General features: G+C 33.6%; 1 protein-coding gene across 1 annotated transcript in view; it reads right to left on the bottom strand.

Moving 5' to 3' along the window:
- Positions 1 to 20,526, bottom strand: part of LOC130243047 (thrombospondin type-1 domain-containing protein 7A) — a 163,355-nt gene that overhangs the window by 25,242 nt on the left and 117,587 nt on the right. Inside the window, exons 17-22 of the mRNA XM_056475082.1 lie at positions 16,091 to 16,269; positions 14,055 to 14,060; positions 11,163 to 11,296; positions 8,863 to 9,016; positions 5,976 to 6,117; positions 2,955 to 3,070 (exon numbers count right to left, since the gene is read on the bottom strand). Coding sequence (XP_056331057.1) covers positions 2,955 to 3,070; positions 5,976 to 6,117; positions 8,863 to 9,016; positions 11,163 to 11,296; positions 14,055 to 14,060; positions 16,091 to 16,269 — 731 coding nt within the window. The remainder of the gene's footprint in view (positions 1 to 2,954; positions 3,071 to 5,975; positions 6,118 to 8,862; positions 9,017 to 11,162; positions 11,297 to 14,054; positions 14,061 to 16,090; positions 16,270 to 20,526) is intronic.

Raw genomic sequence — 20,526 nt, forward strand, 5'->3', positions numbered from 1 at the left:
TTTGAAAACTGTGTTACAGGGTTAATATGCTGTGGACTTAACGATCACCCACAGGGTCCAATTAATGTGACTGAATGTCGGATTTTGACTGATCTTCCTCCAGCTCTTTTCACATTAACCCACAAATTTTAAATGGAACAAAATAACCCCGTTTCTTTCCCACTGGCTCATAAAAACATCCTATTCTAAGAGAGTATCATTTGTTTCATCACAATTTCTTTTAAAAACATGTTAGTGTTGTTTGCTAAGGAATATAATTGTGCAATACACCATGTTTTACAGTTTTAGTGTAGTAAAAATGTTTACTTTTATTACTCAAGGATTTATTAAATTGGTCAAATGTCACAGCGTATACACTTGTTATGTTCTAACTTCTAATAAATACTGCTTTTACACACAGAAATATATCATGGATTGGAAAAAAATACACATTTATAATGTTTACAACAATAATAATACAAAATATTTAACAAAAGCATGCACATCAATCTCAACTTGGTGCTCAGCCAAACAAAACGTACGCAAATATATCTGAAAAGGAAGCAACACCTTTTTGGAGCTTTTGGTCTTGCCACCTTTTCATATATATGGTAATAATAAGGAACGACACTTGAGCAGACAATCAGCATATCAGAATCAGTTTTTCAGTATTTTACTGGGTTTATATGCAATTATAGTGCATCCGGAAAGTATTCATAGCACTTCTTTCACATTTTGTTACAGCCTTATTGCAAAATGGATTAAATTCATTTATTTTCTCATGATTTTACACACATTAACCCATAATAACAATGTGAAAAAAAAAGGTTTTTTTAACTTGTTGCAAATTTATAAAAAAAATAAAAAACCTGAAAAATCTCATGCACATTAGTATTCACATTTTTTGCCATGAAGCTCTAAATTGAGCTGATCATTCTTGAGATATTTCAGCAGATTAATTGAAGTTCATCTGTGGTAAATTCAGTTGATTGAACATGATTTGAAAAGGCATACACGAGTCTATAGAAGGTCCCAGGGTTGACAGTGCATGTCAAAGCACAAACCAAGAATGAAGACAAAGGAACTGTCTGTAGACCTCAGAGACAGGATTGTCTCGAAGCACAAGGCTGGGGATGGTTACAGAAACATTTCTGCTGAAAATTCCAATGAGCACAGTGGCCTCCATCATCGTTAGTGGAAAATGTTTGAACCACCAGGACTCTTCCTAGAGCTGGCCGGCCATCTTAGTCAGGGAGGTGACCAATAACCCGATGGTCACTCTGTCTGATCTCCAGCGTTCTTCTGTGAAGAGAGGAGAACCTTACAGAAGGACAACCATCTGTGCAGCAATCCACCAATCAGGCCTGTATGGTAGAGTGGCCAGACAGAAGCCACTCCCCACCTGGAATGTTCCAAAAGGCATCTGAAGGACTCTCAGACCATAAGAAACTAAATTCTCTGGTCTGATGAGACTAAAATTGAACTCTTTGGAGTGAATGCCAGCCGTTGCGTTTGGAGAAAACCAGGCACCGCTCGTCATCAGGCTAATACCATCCCTACAGTGAAGCATGGTGGTGGCAGCATCATGCTGTGGGGATGTTTTTCAGCAGCAGGAACTGGAAGACTAGTCAGGATAGAGGGAAAGATGAATGCAGCAATGTACATAGACATCCTCAACGAAAACCTGCTTCAGAGTGCTCTTGACCTCAGACTGGGGCAACGGTTCATCTTCCAGCAGGACAATGACCCAAAGCACACCAAAATATCAATAGAGTGGCTTCATAACAACTCAGTGAATGTCCTTGAGTGGCCCAGCCAGAGCCTAGACCTAAATCCTATTGAACATCTCTGGAGAGATCTGAAAATGGCTCTACACCGCTTCCCATCCAACCTGATAGAGCTTAAGACGTACTGCAAAGAGGAATGGGCAAAAATTCCCAATGACAGGTGTGCCAAGCTTGTGGCATCATTTTCAAAAAGACTTGAGGCTGGAATTGCTGCCAAAGGTGCATCAACAAAGTATTGAGCAAAGGCTGTGAATACTTCTGTGCATGTGAGTTTTCAGCTTTTTTATTTTTAATAAATTTGCAACAATTAAAAAAATATATTTTTTCACATTGTAATTATGGAGTATCGTGTGTAGAATTGAGGAAATAAATGAATTTAATCTAATTTGGAATTAGGCTGTAACATTAAAACATGTGGAAAAAGTAAAGCGCTATCAATACTTTTCCTGCTCTATAAAATCGTTGACCATATTTTGACTGTTTTAAATAATAGTTTACACACACAGCATTGATGGTTTACAAAACAAAATAAACAAATTAAACAAACATCCTGTTGCACTATTACACTTGATTTTAGTTTTATCGTAAAAAAAACAACAACCCAAAAAACAAGAAAACATGTTAAATGAGAATCTGAAATACTTTATGGCATACTTCAAAATATAAAGATGATTTAGTATTCAAAAAGGTTTTATTTTTTTATTATTTTAAAATAAATTGGTCTTACACTTCATATTTTCATCGTATATGTATTAATACTTTTACCATAAACCGACATATCTACCATTTGGTAGAGGTTGATATTATAGAAATTATGGGATGTGTTGAAAAAAAAATGCATTGAGTGTGTTAACTAGAGCAGTGTTTCCCAACCCTGTTCCTGAAGGCACACCAACAGTACACATTTTCGATCTCTCCCTAATCAAACACACCTGAATCAACTTATCATAACATCAGAAGAGACTCCAACACCTGAAGTTAATGGGTCAGAAAAGGGAGACATCCAAAATATGTACTGTTGGTGTGCCCCCAGGAACAGGGTTGGGAAACACTGAACTAGAGACATCATGAGTTATGAAATGCAATCCAAAAATGTTTTTCTTGGTGGGGTAGTAAAAGGGTTAATAATCAGTAATCTCCCACTGTCTGTGGCACAGATAGTCAGAGTGTGTAAATGAAAGCACAAACCTCTTTGCAGTACTTCAGGTCGACAGATTTTCCATCACTTCTAACACAGTCCAGCATCCTCGTCTTGAGGCCAATTCCACACACAGCGTTGGCACTTAATTGGCATGTGCTCCAGTCTGAGTGAAAACACATACAGAGACACACACAGGTTTGTTTTCCCATCTTAGCGGGGACGCTACATAAATTTCCATTGTTTATTTGTAAAGGATAACGTACATCCAGGTGTTAAAAACAACCACCTGGATGTACAGTATCCTGCGTATTTGTGGCTATTTGACATTTGACATTTTTTTTAGCCATAATAGTTTATTAATTCTTTAATTAAACGCAAAGCTGACAGGAATGAAATTGGCTGAATGGAGCATATACTAGCATATCATTCAGTCACAAGATCAGTCAGAAACAGACATATCAATCGTATAAATACAGCATATAAAGAGAGATGTGAATATAATCTCTGATGGTCAAGAGGATTTGGAACAGACAGACAGACACATACACACACATACCCAGACGCATATAAAGGCACACACGCATGCACACAGATGTACACACAGACGCAAACAGGCGCACTCAGACAGACACACAGACACAGATATCAGCCTGTGGGTTCTCATTAAAGCACATGTGTGGGTCAGAGGTGGTCTGCGGATGCTTTGAGCGCTGTCAGGACGCTGTCGGAGGGGAATCATGAATGAAGTGTGAGCAGATAGAGGAAGCAGATCCGGTAATGATCCAAACTGCTGAATGACTCATTCACACACTCAAAACAGTGAGAGAGAGAAGTGCTTTGTGGGTAAAAACACAGGCTTCGAAACAGCAGGCACCACAGGGAAGGACAAAAGTGACTGAATTCACAAGCCATTTTGCTTCTGTACTGGGATACTTCAGAGAGAATCGCGATGGTCTTTGAAGAAAAAACATGCATTGATCTATTGTGTATCTGATGAATCATCAGTTTCACATTGGCTTCAGAAAGAAATGGAAATGATTAAAATGTTAAGTGCAGTTTATGACGTGGGACCAGTTCTCAGTTTCACCTAGTTGATTGCTAGCTTGCATTTAGGATGTTAGCACTTATAAAATATGATATTTTAATAATAGTTTTTTTTTTCGTATTAGTAACACACACACACACACATACATACATACATACATACACACACACATATATATATATATATATATGTACTGTATATGTATATGTACATATATATATATATATATATATATATATATATATATATATATATATATATATATGTACATATATATATATATACATATATATATATATATATATATATATATATATATATATATGTACATATATATATATATATATGTACATATATATATATATATATATATGTATATATATATATATATATATATATATATATATATATATATATATATATATATATATATATATATATATATATATATATATATATATATATATATATATATATATATATACACACACATACATACATACATACACATACAGTTGAAGTCAGAATTATTAGCCCCCCTTTTAATTTTTTTTTTTTCTTTTTTAAATATTTCCCAAATGATGTATTTCGGCTACAATAAAAGTAGTTTTTAATTTTTTAAACACCATTTTAAGGTCAAATATTATGAGTCCCTTTAAGCTAATTTTTTTGTCGATAGTCTACTGAACAAACCATGGGGATACAATAACTTGCCTAATTACCCTAACCTGCCAAGTTAACCTAATTAACCTAGTTAAGCCTTTAAATGTCACTAAGCTGTATAGAAGTGCACCGAAAAAAATTTATTTGTGTTGAATTTAAACGAACAAATCAAATTTAAGAAAATTCAACCTAATTTGTTTGTTTAAATTAATCCCAAATAAATTATTTACAACCACTTAACGTAAAAATATTTAGTAAATCCAAGGAATCATCTTTGAATATTTTTTTTCAGTGTGTCTTGAAAAATATCTTGTCAAATATTATTTACTGTCATCATGGCAAAGATCAAATAAATCAGTTATTAGAAATGAGTTATGAAAACTATTATGTTTAGAAATGTGTTAAAAAAAATCTCTCCATTAAACGGAAATTGGGGGAAAAAATAAACAGGAGGGCTAATAATTCTGACTTCAACTCACACACACACACACACACACACACACACAGTATACAACAGTTCTGTCTGGTTGTCAAATCTAATTGGCTGATTGCAATAATGACACTTGTACAGCCTCCTCATCCTTCTTTATTACACTCGAAACCAAGGGGTACAAAAATCAAAAATTTCCCAGAATACACCAACCACAATGGCACATGGAAGTAAGGAGATGCCCAAATTCGTATTTTTCTGTCATTATTACTAATTTTTACAACAAACAAGCACATGTTTTAATATATTCATACTGCTAAATTTGGCTATCTATAATCCCTAATAATAAATCCTGTACAGCAGTCCCACAACATTGTCACTCGATGACACTTGATTACCCTGTCAGAAAAGTCTAGTGGCTGACCTTTTTACAGTGTCTGTTATATATATATATAGGTATTAATATTGAGCTTTCAGGTACAAATCTGTACCTTTCGAAAAGGTACCACCCCAGTGACAGATCGCGTACCTTTATTTCTGAGAGTGTACACAGTACAGGAAGGGGTAGGGGTACAAAAATATAATAGGGATTGGGCCTAAGGCACTCAGCTTGTGGCCTCATGCCAACCCATGCCTACCACCACTACTAACAACAACGATCATCAATATTATTATTGATATTATTATTATTTTTATTATTAAATAGCCATCTTAACATTTCTTAGTTTTTATTTAGTAATTGTTGTTGTTATTATTATTATTATTATATGGTAGTAATAGTAGTAGAAGTGGCAGTAGTAGTATACCAACTCTCTAATCAAAAAATTGCATAGCCACACAAACGTGTCCCAAAGCAAATATGGAATTTAAAACGATCATCAGATCTCTGTTTTGATCATAACTGATGAATTGTTTTGTGGTGGTGCTCACCGGTGATGTTGTAGCTGTAGTGGAAGCAGTTGCGGTTGAGCAGGCAGGGCTCGGTCTGCATGCTGACAGGACAGTCCTCTCCTTCTTTAGGCAAACGAAGAGCGAACGCCGTCCTCTCCCGATCTCCTCTTCCAGTACACGGCTTTAACAGGAGCACAAAACACACTCGGCTTTTACTGAGCTCGTAATTCTCTCACGTTACTCCTCAAGCTGCTCTTTTACTGTTTAACAAGAGCCTCTAAATGACCTGCTCTGGTTTTTTATGTCTGCTGGCTCTTGCTGAGGTCATTTCATACCAGGGTAAAATAACATCCCTGTTGGCTTAACCTAAAAATGATACTGCTCTGGTGTTTTTTAGCAGGTGTTTTACTGAGACAGAAAAGACACATCTTAGATGCACAGAACAAATACAACAGACACAAATAAGATAAACAATGGCATCAGGGTTGCTATTGATAATTAAACAAACTATTATGAAAAGATGACTGATGATATTCTGTCATATATATAGAATCTGTTTTGTGTATTTATGTGTGTTGATGTATTGTGAAGCCAGAGATAATTTTGCACATATTAGATAATGAAGTGAAGTTAATAAGAAAAGATTAAAATACAGTTTAATTTAAAAGGTGTTATAATGAAAAATATAAACATTTTTAAATACTACATTAGTTTTTATTTTATTTTAAAATTGTGTGTTAAGTAATAAATGAATAAATAAATAAATACATTTCGTAGGATTCTTAAGAAACTGAGGATTAGATATTTTAATAAAGTTCATATTTATATGATTCTTGTTAAGTGTGATTTTGGGGTTACATATAATATGGGAAAAATTAACAAATTTTTATTTAGTATTTTTTACTTGTAGCAATGCAAAAAAAAAACAACAACAAACAAATAAAAATATTTATGCAAAGTTTCTTAAGTCACTGAGCATTAGGCGTTTTTTTTTTTAGGGGTTTTCACCTTTAATTACAGGACAGTGGAGATTTACAGACAGGAAAGTATAGGGAGCAAAGAGAGGGGAAGGATTGGCAAAGGACCTCGAGTCAGGAATCGAATTCAGATCTCCGCAAGCTCCTGGGAGGTATTTGTCGACGCACTAACCACTAGGCTATTGGCGCCGACATCATTAGGTATTTTAATGATATGATGTCCTGTTAGATTTAATTTTGTTTTTAAAAACATGCGAAAAAGTTAAAATTAATTTTTATTTAGTATTTTTAATAGTAAACAAATAAACAAAAAGCATGTATGTTTGGCAAGTTTCTTAAGTGAATGAGCATTAAGTAATTTACTGATGTTACTTATATGATGTCTTGTTAGGTTAAATTTTGGGGTTAATAAAACATGGGAAAAGTTTTAAATAAATTTTTATTTAGTATTTTAATAGTGAATAAATAAATAAATAAATAAATAAATAAATAAATAAATAAATAAATAAACAGCAAGTAAGTTTCTTAAGTAACTGAGCAGTAAGTATTTTAATGATGTTACTTACATGAAGTTTTGCTAGGTTGAATTTTGTGGTTAAAACATGGCAAAAGGTTTAAAATCATTTTTATTTAGTATTTTTAATAGTAAATAAATGTAAAAAAGCATGTGCATTTGGTAAGTTTCTTAAGTAAATGAGCATTAATTATTTTTATGATGTTATTTATTTGATGTCTTGCTAGGTTTAATTTTGGAGTTAATAAAAACATAGGAAAATGTTTAAATTAATTTTTATTTAGCATTTTTAATAGTAAACAAAAAAATAAATAAATAAAAGCAAGTAAGTTCGGCAAGTTTCTTAAGTAACTGAGCATTATGTATTTTAATGATGTTTTAAATATGTTGTTAAATTGAATTTTGGGGTTAATTAAAAAAGGACAAAAATTGTAAATCATTTTTATTAAGTATTTTTATTTATAGCAATGCAAAAACAAACAAACAAACAAACAAAAACAAAAATAAACAAATAAATAAATAAAAACAAATAAATAAATGAACAAACTGGTATGTTTCTTAAGTTACTGAGCATTAACTATTTTAATGTGATGTCTTGTTAGGTTAGATTTTGGGGTCAATGAAAACATGGCAAAAGTTTTAAATAAATTTTTATTTAGTATTTTTAACAGTGAATAAATAAATAAAAAAATAAAAAAATAAATAAATAAATAAATACATAAATAAATAAATAAATAAACAAGAAGTAAGTTTGGTAAGTTTCTTAAGTAACTGAGCAGTAAGTATTTTAATGATGTTACTTATATGATGTCTTGCTAGGTTTAATTTTGGGGTTAAAACATGGCAAAAGGTTTAAATTCATTTTTATTTAGCATTTGTAATAGTAAACAAAATAAATCAATAAATAAAAGCAAGTAAATTTGGCAAGTTTCTAAAGTAACTGAGCATTAGGTATTTTAATGATGTTTTAAATATTTTGTTAAATTTAATTTTGGGGTTAATTAAAAAAGGACAAATTGTAAATAATTTTTATTAAGTATTTTTATTTATAGCAATGCAAAAACAAACAAACATCAAACACAAAAATAAATAAACAAATAAAAAACTAATAAATAAATAAATGAACAAACAAATAAATAAATGAAAAATAAAATATTTATGGCTGGTAAGTTTCTTAGATAACTGAGCATTAACTATTTTAATGTGATGTCTTGTTAGGTTAATGGGGTTAATGAAAACAAAAAAATAATTCTAGTATTGTTAATAGTAAAATAAATAAATAAATAAACAATTTATACCTTGTGAATCAGAATGGAATCGGAAATCAAATCAATCAGAAAGCAATCATAATTACTCAGCTCTAGTTCAAATGATCGCTAAACTGCAAATCTAGTATAAGAATGGTCTAAATGTATAAATGATGTGCGATGCTGACCAGGTCACAGGAGGTCCAACGGCTCCATTCAGACAGCACACAGTCCTCTGGGCAGGGCAGACGACTCTCTCTGGTGCCTGGCGGCATCTCCTCAGGGTCACATAGATAATCCTCCACAGAGTCAGCAGGACCGTCCACTGTGTTCATCATACACCTGCAGACACACACCAGTGTATAAAAATGGTTGGACTGCTAATTCAAAGGTTGCTCCAAAGGTGTATGCTCACAGTGTGTGGGCTCTCAATCCCCACTCAAAAAAGTTTGTGCGCGCTTGGATGGGTTATATCCAAAACCATATTTGATATGGCTCACTTTTACTTTACGCACATGGATGTGCACACATACTTCAGCATCAATTTCCAGTGCAATAATGTGGAATAAATGACCAAAAATTATTCACAATAGCCCCTTTCACACAATTTCCGGAACGACTTTACCAGAAAATAAAATAGCGCTGTTCACACAGGCAAGAACGTTCCAGAATTTTTCCAGAAAAGACCGTTCACACATTGATTCCAAAATACAGGTAAATACTGACATCATTAACCAGAAATAAGCTCTAAACGGCTGCGCTTGTATTTGCAAACATAGAAGGGATCGGGCTTTTGTTGATGGTTCCACTTTTATTTAAAGCTTTAGCATTCATGCAGCTGCTTTTGTCTCAGAGACATCTGAATCGGAAAATTGACGGAGCGAATTTACCAATATTTTCAAAAAGGGTCTGCTCACACATAATATTTTTCTAGAAAATTGCCATTAATTTTCCGGAAAGGTCTCTATGTGTGAAAGGGGCTAATGTTAGCATTCTTATTTTATGTTGTTTGATTCTGTATTTGTTTTCACTTGCACTAATGTTTGTCATTCTTATTTATTACTGTTTTTCTTGTTTAACTGTAGCTTGAGTACTAAATGCCCTTTGATTAAATCACCAGGGTCTAGTCATGACTTAGTACACAAAAAAATCTTCTTTAACCCCAAAATTTGTTCTGAAACACTTTAACTTAATAATTACACTAAAATGTCTGTAAATTAACTGTTTTTTGTGTTTTTATTTTCCCCCATTTATTTGTGCTTTTGAATTGCATTATGCTTTTTTCTTTTTTCCAACAACTTTTAACCTTGAAAAGTTGAAAAAAGTTACTTTAATAACATTTTTAATAGTTTAAAGTGATATATTGTCTGGGTTGGTGTTGAATATTACCCTACAAAAGCCTTGTAATAAACTTCCACTACATTTTCTGTTATTTTACAGACTTATTTCTTCACATACTATTTCTTATACACTATATTATTTTAGATAACTAAAATCTCAATAAAAGTCACTTAGCTAAACAACATGGTTGATTTTTCAACATCAAAAGTCGACAGTGCAGAGATCAAGGTCCCATACTGCAATTCACAACCATAAATAATTGGAAAACACTTGTAAATTTTATTAACCTTTTTTAAAAACTGTAGCAAGCAAGCAAACCAACCCAGGCGTATTCTGAAAACGTACCACCATATACACTTCTGGAGAGCGGCAAATAAATCTCAGGAGCTACATTTTTTAGCAGTTTTTGTTGTCACAAATCTACCAGAGGCTGCTGTGTACGCTTTTCCAGATCTCAAATTACTCTCGCAAGTGCCATTCACGCCTGCTGTTCTCATGTAAATAAAGGCCATCATGTAAATTCAAGTCGACTGACTGAATGATCGACTGACCCACCCTCCTCATTCCCTAAACCCAACCAATAGTGTTTTCAAAAGCACTGATTGACCCGCCCACCTACTTCCCTAAACCAAAGCGACAGTTTTCAAAAGCAATGCAAAAAAAAAAAAGCCCTCATCTGATTTTTACCACATTTTCAGATTTTACCACATTCTCACTCTGTTATTTACTTGTTTATTTTATTTTTTGGCTTTTGTTTTTGTCTTACTTGCTTTCTGGAACCATTCTTCACCAAGCTAACTGGACAAACTGGTAACAGTGGAAAAGTTGTCCATATGGAGGTAAGCGGTCAGCTGGTAAGCGCGAAAAAGAACGGCGTCATACCGCCAAGTAGCATTCGTTTTAAAGACAAAATGCAGCCATACGTACTTCTGGCTACATAATTCGCGATCTACAGTAATGTATATAGGGCTACGTTTTCAGAATGAGCCTATGTTGAAACAAACTGTGATAATGTAATAAATGTTAAATGAGTCTGAATAAACTTTGATTTGACTGTATATAAATATTGTATTTATTAATTGTAATTTTATTATTATTATTATTATTATTATTATTATTATTATTATTATTATGAAGAAACACTCACCTCACTCTTCTGGTCTGAACGCCTTCTCCACAGTTCTCCTTCAGGTCCACGTTACTCACTTTCCACACACTCCAGGGTTCAGACACCCACACGTACTGGCTGCAGTCACTGACGCACGGCACAACCTCATATACCTCAAAACAATACAAATAATCAATTTATTCATTTAAAATAAACATACAAAACAGAAAAAAATAAACAAAACACCTGCACATTAATACAAATAAAAAATAAAGAAACAAAACTAAATATAATAAAGAAAAAAACAGTAAAGAAAATACAAATAAAAGAGATTAAAAATAATTAAATGCAATAAGAAAATTCTATTGATCTTTAAATAAACAATAAAGTCAAAACAAATAATACAAATATACCTTATACTGATAAATAACAAACAAAAACAAATAACAAACAAACACACACAAAAAAAACTCTGATTATTAATAATAACATTGAGTTAACTTTCTAAGTTTTGAGTCATATTTCTAAGCTAGGATAAACAATGTAATTGTTGCCGAGCTACTTTTTTAATGCTAGCTTTATGTGGTATTTCTGTAGTCTGGAGAAATCAGAGTTATAAGATATGCCCTTTAAAATAAAAAAATAAAAATAGCTACAACAAAATATTAGATTGATTCCAATGCTTCAAAAATAGTAATGGCACACCAAAGCAAATCACATTCACAGACAAACACAACCACATAAAATCCATGAGTGTAATTTAAAGTTCCACATAAAAATGAAAACTCTGTCATCACTTACACTTGTTAACTAAAACGATTTGAATCTCTTTCTTCTACTGAACACAAAAGATGTTGCAGTCACTGACTTCCATAGTATTCTAGTGTTCCTACCATGGATATCAATGGCTACTGATTGCCAACATTCTTCAAATATCAAGTCAAGTTGAGCTTTATTGAAATTCCGCTACATGTGTGGACAAAGTGGAACGAAATGTTTTGTCTCGTAGGAACACGGTGCTACATAAATAAACATAATCGGGAATATAAACACAATGTTGGAAGTAACAGCTATTTTAAACAGTGGGGGAAAGAGTACTGAAAAATCATACTCAAGTAAAAGTACCATTACTTGCATAAAAATGTAGTGCAAGTACAGTAAAAGTATCTGTTGTAAATATTACTCAAAGTATAAGTAGACCTTTTAAAAGTACTCAAGATTAGTGAGTATTGAGTATTACACTGTAAAAAGCTGATGATTTACATGTAATTTGTGGATGTGTGTAAACGTAACATTCTGTAGTGCATTTAGTTATAGCCCAGCAGGCACACAACATCACAAGACATTAATATTAGGTTAGATTTAGATCAGGGGTGTCCACACTCGGTCCTGGGGGGCCAGTGTCCTAGAGGATTTAGCTCCAACCCTAATCAAACACACCTGAACCAGCTAATCAAGCTCTTACTAGGTATACTAGAAACTTCCAGACAGGTGTGTTGAAGCAAGTTGGAGCTAAAGTCAGCAGGACACCGGCCCTCCAGGACCGACTTTGGACACCCCTGATTTAGATTGTTATGTCAGGTGACCAAAATTCAATGTCTAGCCAGCATCTAAGGACAACGTTATATTGATGTCCAATAATAACTTCAAATTACGTTGATATTTGGTTGATTTTAAGATGTGTTGGAAAGTGACCAAATCCAGCGTCAAGCCAACATCTTAAACCAACATCATATTGACGTTAAATACTGACATTTATTCGTCAGGTATGGCAAATAAAATCCGGCGTCTGATAGACGTCATAGTGGTAACATCCACACAACATCAAGCTGTAACATCATTAGACATTGATATTTGGTTGGTTTTAGGTTGGACATTGAGTTCTGACATCAACCTGATTTTCATTCCCAAACAAAATGCAACGTCCCCACAGCATTGGGGAACAACGTCAATCTAATGTTATGCTGACGTCTTGTGCCTGCTGGTTGTTTTAGGCCATTTTGGTCCTCATACAGTAAACATCCATCATCTTCGTCATCAGTGACATGCATATAAACAGTCTTTGCATCAATGCGTGTAAAGATTTTGGACATCTTCTTGGACACTTTAAATGCTTCCAAACATTTTGCTGCAATTATAAAGCTCCCATGTCTTGAGGTATCACACTATGATGCGATTTACCTTCTATGTGCAATTTGATTGGACAGGAATCACAGGACTGATTTTTCTAATCCCCATAGACAGGAAATAATAGAGTAGTGACTGCAGGTTAAGGGAAAGTAGTGGAGTAAAAGTACCGAAACTGTATTAAAATGTACTTAAGTAAAAGTACCCAATTTTAAAACTACTTAGTAAAAAACAATTCCTGAGAAAAAATACCCAATTACAGTCATTTGAGTATTTATAATTTGTTACTTTACACCACTGATTTTAAACCAATACATAACTAACATAGTGGAGCGGTAATCCTAACTACTAAATATACATATACTATAAATATTTCACTATACACATAACTTAAGACAGACTATACAAGTACTTTTATATAAGACAATATTGTACAAGATAGTGTAAAAGAGGTATTTAAGGTTGAAGAAAACAAGCTGTGCTGTGTTTCTACGGGTGGTTTGTCAAACCCACTCACCTGTGTGGGGCACACTTTAAAATTGCACAATGTTTTTATAGAGATATGGAGTGATTGTAAGAAATTGTCTGTACTATCGTCTTACAGAAATGTATTTATTTAAATAGAATATGAAATATCTTCTTTTGTGTTCCTAAGAAAGGCGTTTATAAAAGGTTATAACTCTTTCAGTGAAAATAAATGATCAGGAAATGTTGGTTTTTGAGTGAACTATCCCTTTAAATCAACTTTGGATTGCGCAATCTACAAAAAAACAAATGTAATTGAAGAGAAGAAAGTTTTGTTACCTGTGCCTGTGGCCAAGCAGCGTTTATTGGAGAGAAAAATACAGTTAAAACACCTGCGTCTGGAGACCAAAGGAAGCACAAAACATCACCTTCACTTCACACTGCACTTAATCTCAGCATCAAATACAGCTTGCAAGACTACAAATGCCAATTCAAAAAGAAATAAGGCAACAAAAGAGATAGAGCATAGAAGACATGCAATTTACAGCTCGATACGTTCAATTTCTGCACAAGAAAAACGACGTAATCCAGAGAAAGTTAATAAATAATAGGAGGATTTTTAATATGAAGTTCAAATCCAAGAACAGCAATTTGTCAAAAGTAAAACATCCCAGAAAGACTTTGATGCAACTCAAAAAGACAAGCCTTTCTGAATCATTTGAGGTTCACTTGTTAACCTATTTTTGGATCTTCAGAGGCATCATTTCCAGAAGTAAACTTTGAAGTATGCTTTGAAGAAGAGGGAACTGTCTATGTAGGCAGTATTTTAAGGTTGCATAGGTGCGCTCGTATGCCTTGAGAAATGATTCATCAGCATCTCGTCTGCTAAGATACCTGCTTTTCTACAATTTGTAAAGCTACTCATGAATCAGTTTAATTATGCATTGCAATACATACAGTACATACAATATGTGAAATTAAGCAAGATAAAAGGTTTGAAGATTTATTGATTAAAACTAGCAATTAATTGGTTTAATTAAAAAATACTATTAAACATAATAATTGTGCAGTGAAAAAAAAATACTGTAAACTGTAAATTACAATTACATTACAAAAATGTCTATTTTATTTTAAAAAATGTTATATTTTCATTTGACCCTTTACTTTCTGAAATTCTGATTCTGAGTGTGTTTTCATTTTCATTCCTTTACCTGGCAACTAGCTGAAATAAAATAAGTAAAGCATTTTGGGGGGGGATATTTATATAACTGTAGACATTTAACATTTACGTAATTTTAAGTACCAAAAAAAAAATTTCATGAAACTACATTAACTTAGTCTTAGTTTAACTGTTTTAACCCAGAATAAAATATTAAAGTTTGAACAACAAAACATAACTAAAATCTAGAGCTATAAAATATTATAGTTATTTAAAATATTATTTCTTTGTAAAATTATCTCCATTTAATAAAATATTAATAAAAACTAAAATACTCAATATCTTAAATAAGCCTTAATAATACCAAAGAACCATTTTTGTTTCCCTAAAGAACCTATAAGATTCAATAGTTCAGAAGATTTGTTTTGTAGTGCATTAAAAAATAAACATTCAAATAAAAAACATAATTTAAAAAAGTAAATAAATAAAATTTATATTAATTAAATTCAAATAAAATAAAATTCAAATAAAATTTAATGAATTAAAATTAAACTCCAATAAATTAAATTCAAATAAAATAAAATAAATTCAAATAAAGAAAACAAAATTTAAGCCAAACAAAACACAAAACTAAACCAACAAAACAAAACATAACCAAACAAAACAAACCAAATTAAACCAAACCTAACACAAACAAACCAAACACAAACAAAACAAACCAAACACAAACAAACCAAACGCAAACAAAACAAACCAAACACAAACAAACCAAATGCAAACACAAACAAACCAAACACAAACAAACCAAACACAAACAAAACAAACCAAACACAAACAAACCAAACACAAACAAACCAAACACAAACAAAACAAACCAAACACAAACAAACTAAACGCAAACAAAACAAACCAAACACAAACAAACCAAACACAAACAAACCAAACACAAACAAAACAAACCAAACACAAACAAACCAAACGCAAACACAAACAAACCAAACACAAACAAACCAAACACAAACAAAACAAACCAAACTCAAACAAACCAAACACAAACAAAACAAACCAAACACAAACAAACCAAACTAAACCAAAAATTCCTCTACAAAGAACCTTTTGTGCAATGAAAAAGTGCCTTGGATATTAAAGGCTCCTCTCTCCACTTGATTTCAGTAAAGAACCTTTATTTTTAAGGATATGGAAGGAGAAAGTTTACCTGGTTCAGGTGATCCAGTTTTGGGCAGGGTCTTCCTCCATTGTAAGGCTTTTCTCTGAGCCATTTTGAGCGAACTTTAACGCCACTGCCACAGGATTTACTGCAGCGTGACCAGTTTGACCATTCACTCAGTTTACAGTCAGAAGGACAGGGGACGATGCAGGCTTCCTCGATATACCCTGAAAAACAAATTTCATGGTCAACAAAAGCTTTTTACTTTTGGATATTACATTAACAATTAATGTAACTGCTTGTGAATATAAAAGGTCTACAAGGTTTTAAGAATCAAATTAATGGACTGTAAATGGAGATATTGTCTTCCAGTAGAAATAAGAGATACCTGCCTAAATGAGTTGTCAGTAATTCTAGCCTCATTTTGTCAAGAACATCAAATACACTCACCAGCCACTTTATTATGTACACCTGTCCAATTGCGCATTAACTCAAATTTATAAATAGACAATCACATGACAGCAACTCATGGTCATGGTCAAGACGAGCTGCTGCAGTTCAAACCGAGCATCAGAATGAGGAAGAAAGGGGATTTAAGTGACTAACATGGCATGGATGTTGGTGCCAGACGGGCTGGTCTGAGTATTTCCAGAAACTGCTGATCTACTGGGATTTTTACGCACAACCATCTCTAGGCTGGTGGGGTTGGTGTAATGGTGTGGGTGATTTTTCTTGGCACAATGCCACAACCTATCTGAGTATTGTTGCTAACCATGTCCATCCCTTTATAACCAGAGTGTATCTATGATCTGATGGGTACTTCCAGCAGAATAACACGGCATGTCAAAGTGCGAATCTTCTCAGACTGGTTTCTTGAACATGACAATGAGTTCATTGTACTCAAATGGCCTTCACAGTCAACAGATCTCAATCTAATAGAGCAAATTTGGGATGCAGCCGACTAATCTGCAGCAACTGCATAATGCTATCATGTCAATATGGACCAAAATCTTTCAAGTATCTTGTTGAATCTATGCCACGGAGGATTAAGACAGTCCTGAAGGCAAAAGGGGATCCAACCCGGTACTAGTAAGGTGTACCTAATAAAGTGGCCGGTGAGTGTACTTTGACCTTCAAAGACTGGAGTTGTAGCGCAGACTGATTTGTATTGTTAAAGTGTCAACGAGAAGCTGTTTTCTGTATTGGCAGAACAAACACACCTCTAAAAATAAGGACTTGTACTCAGTTGATAAGGTAAACAGCCATTTACTGTTTGTCACCGTTTACAGTGCATCCGAAAAGTATTCAAAGTGCTTCATTTGTGATTTTTCAGGTTTTTTATTTTTAATTAATTTTCAACAATTTCAAAAAAATCTTTTTTCACATTGTCATTATGGGGTTTTGTGTGTAGAGTTTTGAGGAGATAAATTAATTTAATCCAATTTGGGATAAGGCTGTAACAAATAAATGTGGAAAAAGTGAAGCGCTATGAATCCTTTCCGGATGCACTGTATATCACAAGTGTTGATGAAGCTGAAATTCAGATACAGTATGATCACAAGCGTATGATTTCTGACAGGCACTGTAAGTGGTCGACCAATCACAACATACTTGACCATTTTACCAATCAAAGTAAAGTAGGCTCTTGGAAAGGAGGGGCTTAGAGAGACCAGGTCCTTGAATCAACCATTTCAGAGACTAAAAGTAAAGAGTTGATGCTGTAATGGATATTATGACAAAATGTAAGTGTTTTTTGATCTTGGATGGATGTAAACCTTTTAGAAGACTATTAGAAATTATGGACCATACTGTACATAGGAACCATTGAGGCTCTCTTTATTTGTTCGTTCGTTCATTCATTCATTTATTATCAAGCACATTAAAAAACAACCAGGGTTGACCAAAGTGTTGTACATGACAGATACAAAAATAAAATACATTATAATAAGAACACATCCACAAAAACATACTCAAATAAATAGATTAGTCTCCCATACTTAAATAAAAAGTTTTGCTTCAAACTTGAATGTGGAGTGCAATGACACATTCATATTGATACGGGTAAATTAAGTACTTTAAGTATTAAGTAATTTAGTTTCACATGTAAATTAGGTAGATTAAAGTAAGACTGTTAAATATATGTTTTTGTAACAGAGACAAAAGTCTTGTCGCCTATCCAAGTTTTCTAGTTGAAAACTTCTAAGACTTCTAGTTGATCATTTGGTATCAGAAGTGGCTTATATGAAAGGCAAAGGCCTCTAGATTACGCTTATTTTACCAAAATAAAATATGATCATGTGTTGATTTTTAATGATTTATTAGGACAGTAAGGTCTGACTGTGCTTAGGCAAAGGTCTTGCCACTTAACAGAAATAATGTCCAGTATAGAATATAAAGTCATGCTGCAATGGAAAAAGAATGATTATTGTGTTTGACTCCCATGAGCTTGGAGGACTGCATCCATACATCTCTGCAATGACTCAAATCGCTTACTAATAAAGTCATCTGGAATGGCAAAGAAAGCGTTCTTGCAGGACTCCCAGAGTTCATCAAGATTCTTTGCATTCATGTTCAGTGCCTCCTTCATCTTACCCCAGACATGCTCAATAATGTTCAAATATGGTGACTGGGCTGGCAATCCTGGAGCACCTTGACCTTCTTTGCTTTCAGGAACTTTGATGTGGAGGCTGAAGTATGAGAAGGAGCGCTATCCTGCTGAAGATTTTGCCCTCTGCTGAGGTTTGTAATGTAATGGGCAGCACAAATCTCTTGATACTTCAGGCTGTTGATGTTGCCATTCACTCTACAGATCTCTAGCACGCCCGCATACTGAATGCAACCCCAAACCATGATTTTTCCTTTACTAAACTTGACTGATTTCTGTGAGAATCTTGGGACTATGTGGGTTCCAGTAGGTCTTCTACAGTATTTATGATGATTGGGGTGCAGATCAACAGATGATTCATCTGAAAAAAATCTACCTTCTGCCACTTTTCCAAGTGATCAACAAGAAGTCAAGTTATTATTTGTTACTCTTACAACTGGCATCGGCAACAAGACTTTTATCAGGTAAACTCATTTGCAAGGAAAAAGACAGAATTGCAAAACAAAAAGTCAGATTAGCCAGAAACAAACTATTTTACTTAGAATTGTGAGATATAAATTGTGAGTTGCAGGACAATGAAAATTACAATCAATGCCAATAAAGAACATTTATATTTAATAGTGTATGTAAAAAATGCATGTATAAAACAAATCCAACTATATGATGACTGTATATAAACCATGCAAAACCAATTACTATCAGAAGCTGGGTTTATCTAGATTTTCCTGCAGGTTAATGATACGTTTAACAGACCAGCTGTTTTCAAGTGATTTAAATCTTGATTAAAATGAAAATCAAGTTTGTACCTTGCAGAGAACATTATGAGAGGCAGAACAAGCAATTGTTATAAATAGAGATGTTTTGAGACTCAGCAGAGTGTGTTTGTGTAGAGTTTGCTGCAGGGTCAGAGAATGGGATGTACTGTATGATTTAGTAGCTGATTCTGAATGTTATTACTGCCTGTGTGCTGCCTACTCATTTGGCTCAAGAGGACCAGCCTTTTTCCAAGTACATACTGTACCACACACACACACACACCCTTTCAAGAGCAGCCAACTCTCCAATCAGAACAAGCCCAATGTAAATTAATGCTTCCAAGAAACACATTCATTCATTCATTCATTTTCCTTTGGCTTAGTCCCTTTATTCATCAGGGGTCACCTCAGTGGAATGAACCGCCAACTACTCCATCATACTTGCAATCCAGTACTGGGAAACACACATCCACACACTCAAACTACGGCAAATTTAGTTTATCCAATTCACCTACAGCGCATGCCTTTGGACTGTGGGGAAAACCGGAGCACCCGGAGGAACCCATCGCCAACATGAGGAGAACATGCAAACTCCACACAGAAATGTCAACTGGCCCTGCCGGAACTCAAATCAGTGAACTTCTTGCTGTGAGGTTACAGTGCTAACCGCTGAGCCACCATGCCACCTCCATTAAACTAATAAAATTAAAATAATAAATGGATACTTCCAGTCCTGGAAGCTGACTGTTTGATAAGGCGTTGTGAATGACTGGAACGAGTTATAAACAGTTATGATGTCAAACAAATATTCAGTATATCACTGCACAACACTGAGCGAGATTATTAGTCTCAGCTTGCATGTATAAAATATTTAGGTGCAGGATTTGAATCAATTTGCTTAAAATAATGTGGTAATCGCTCATTTTTTGGCTTAATATTTTGAAAACGTATTAACCATGTTGGTAATTATGCCTCATATATGCAGTTGTAGTCAGAATAGCTCTCCCGAATTATAAGTCGCCCCTGTATATTTTTCCCCAATATCTGTATAACAGAGAGAATTTCTAAACATAATAGTTTTAATAACTCATTTCTAATAACTGATTTATTTTATCTTTGCCATG

Source organism: Danio aesculapii, chromosome 16 (assembly GCF_903798145.1).
Source record: "Danio aesculapii chromosome 16, fDanAes4.1, whole genome shotgun sequence".
NCBI classification, from domain to species: domain Eukaryota; kingdom Metazoa; phylum Chordata; class Actinopteri; order Cypriniformes; family Danionidae; genus Danio; species Danio aesculapii.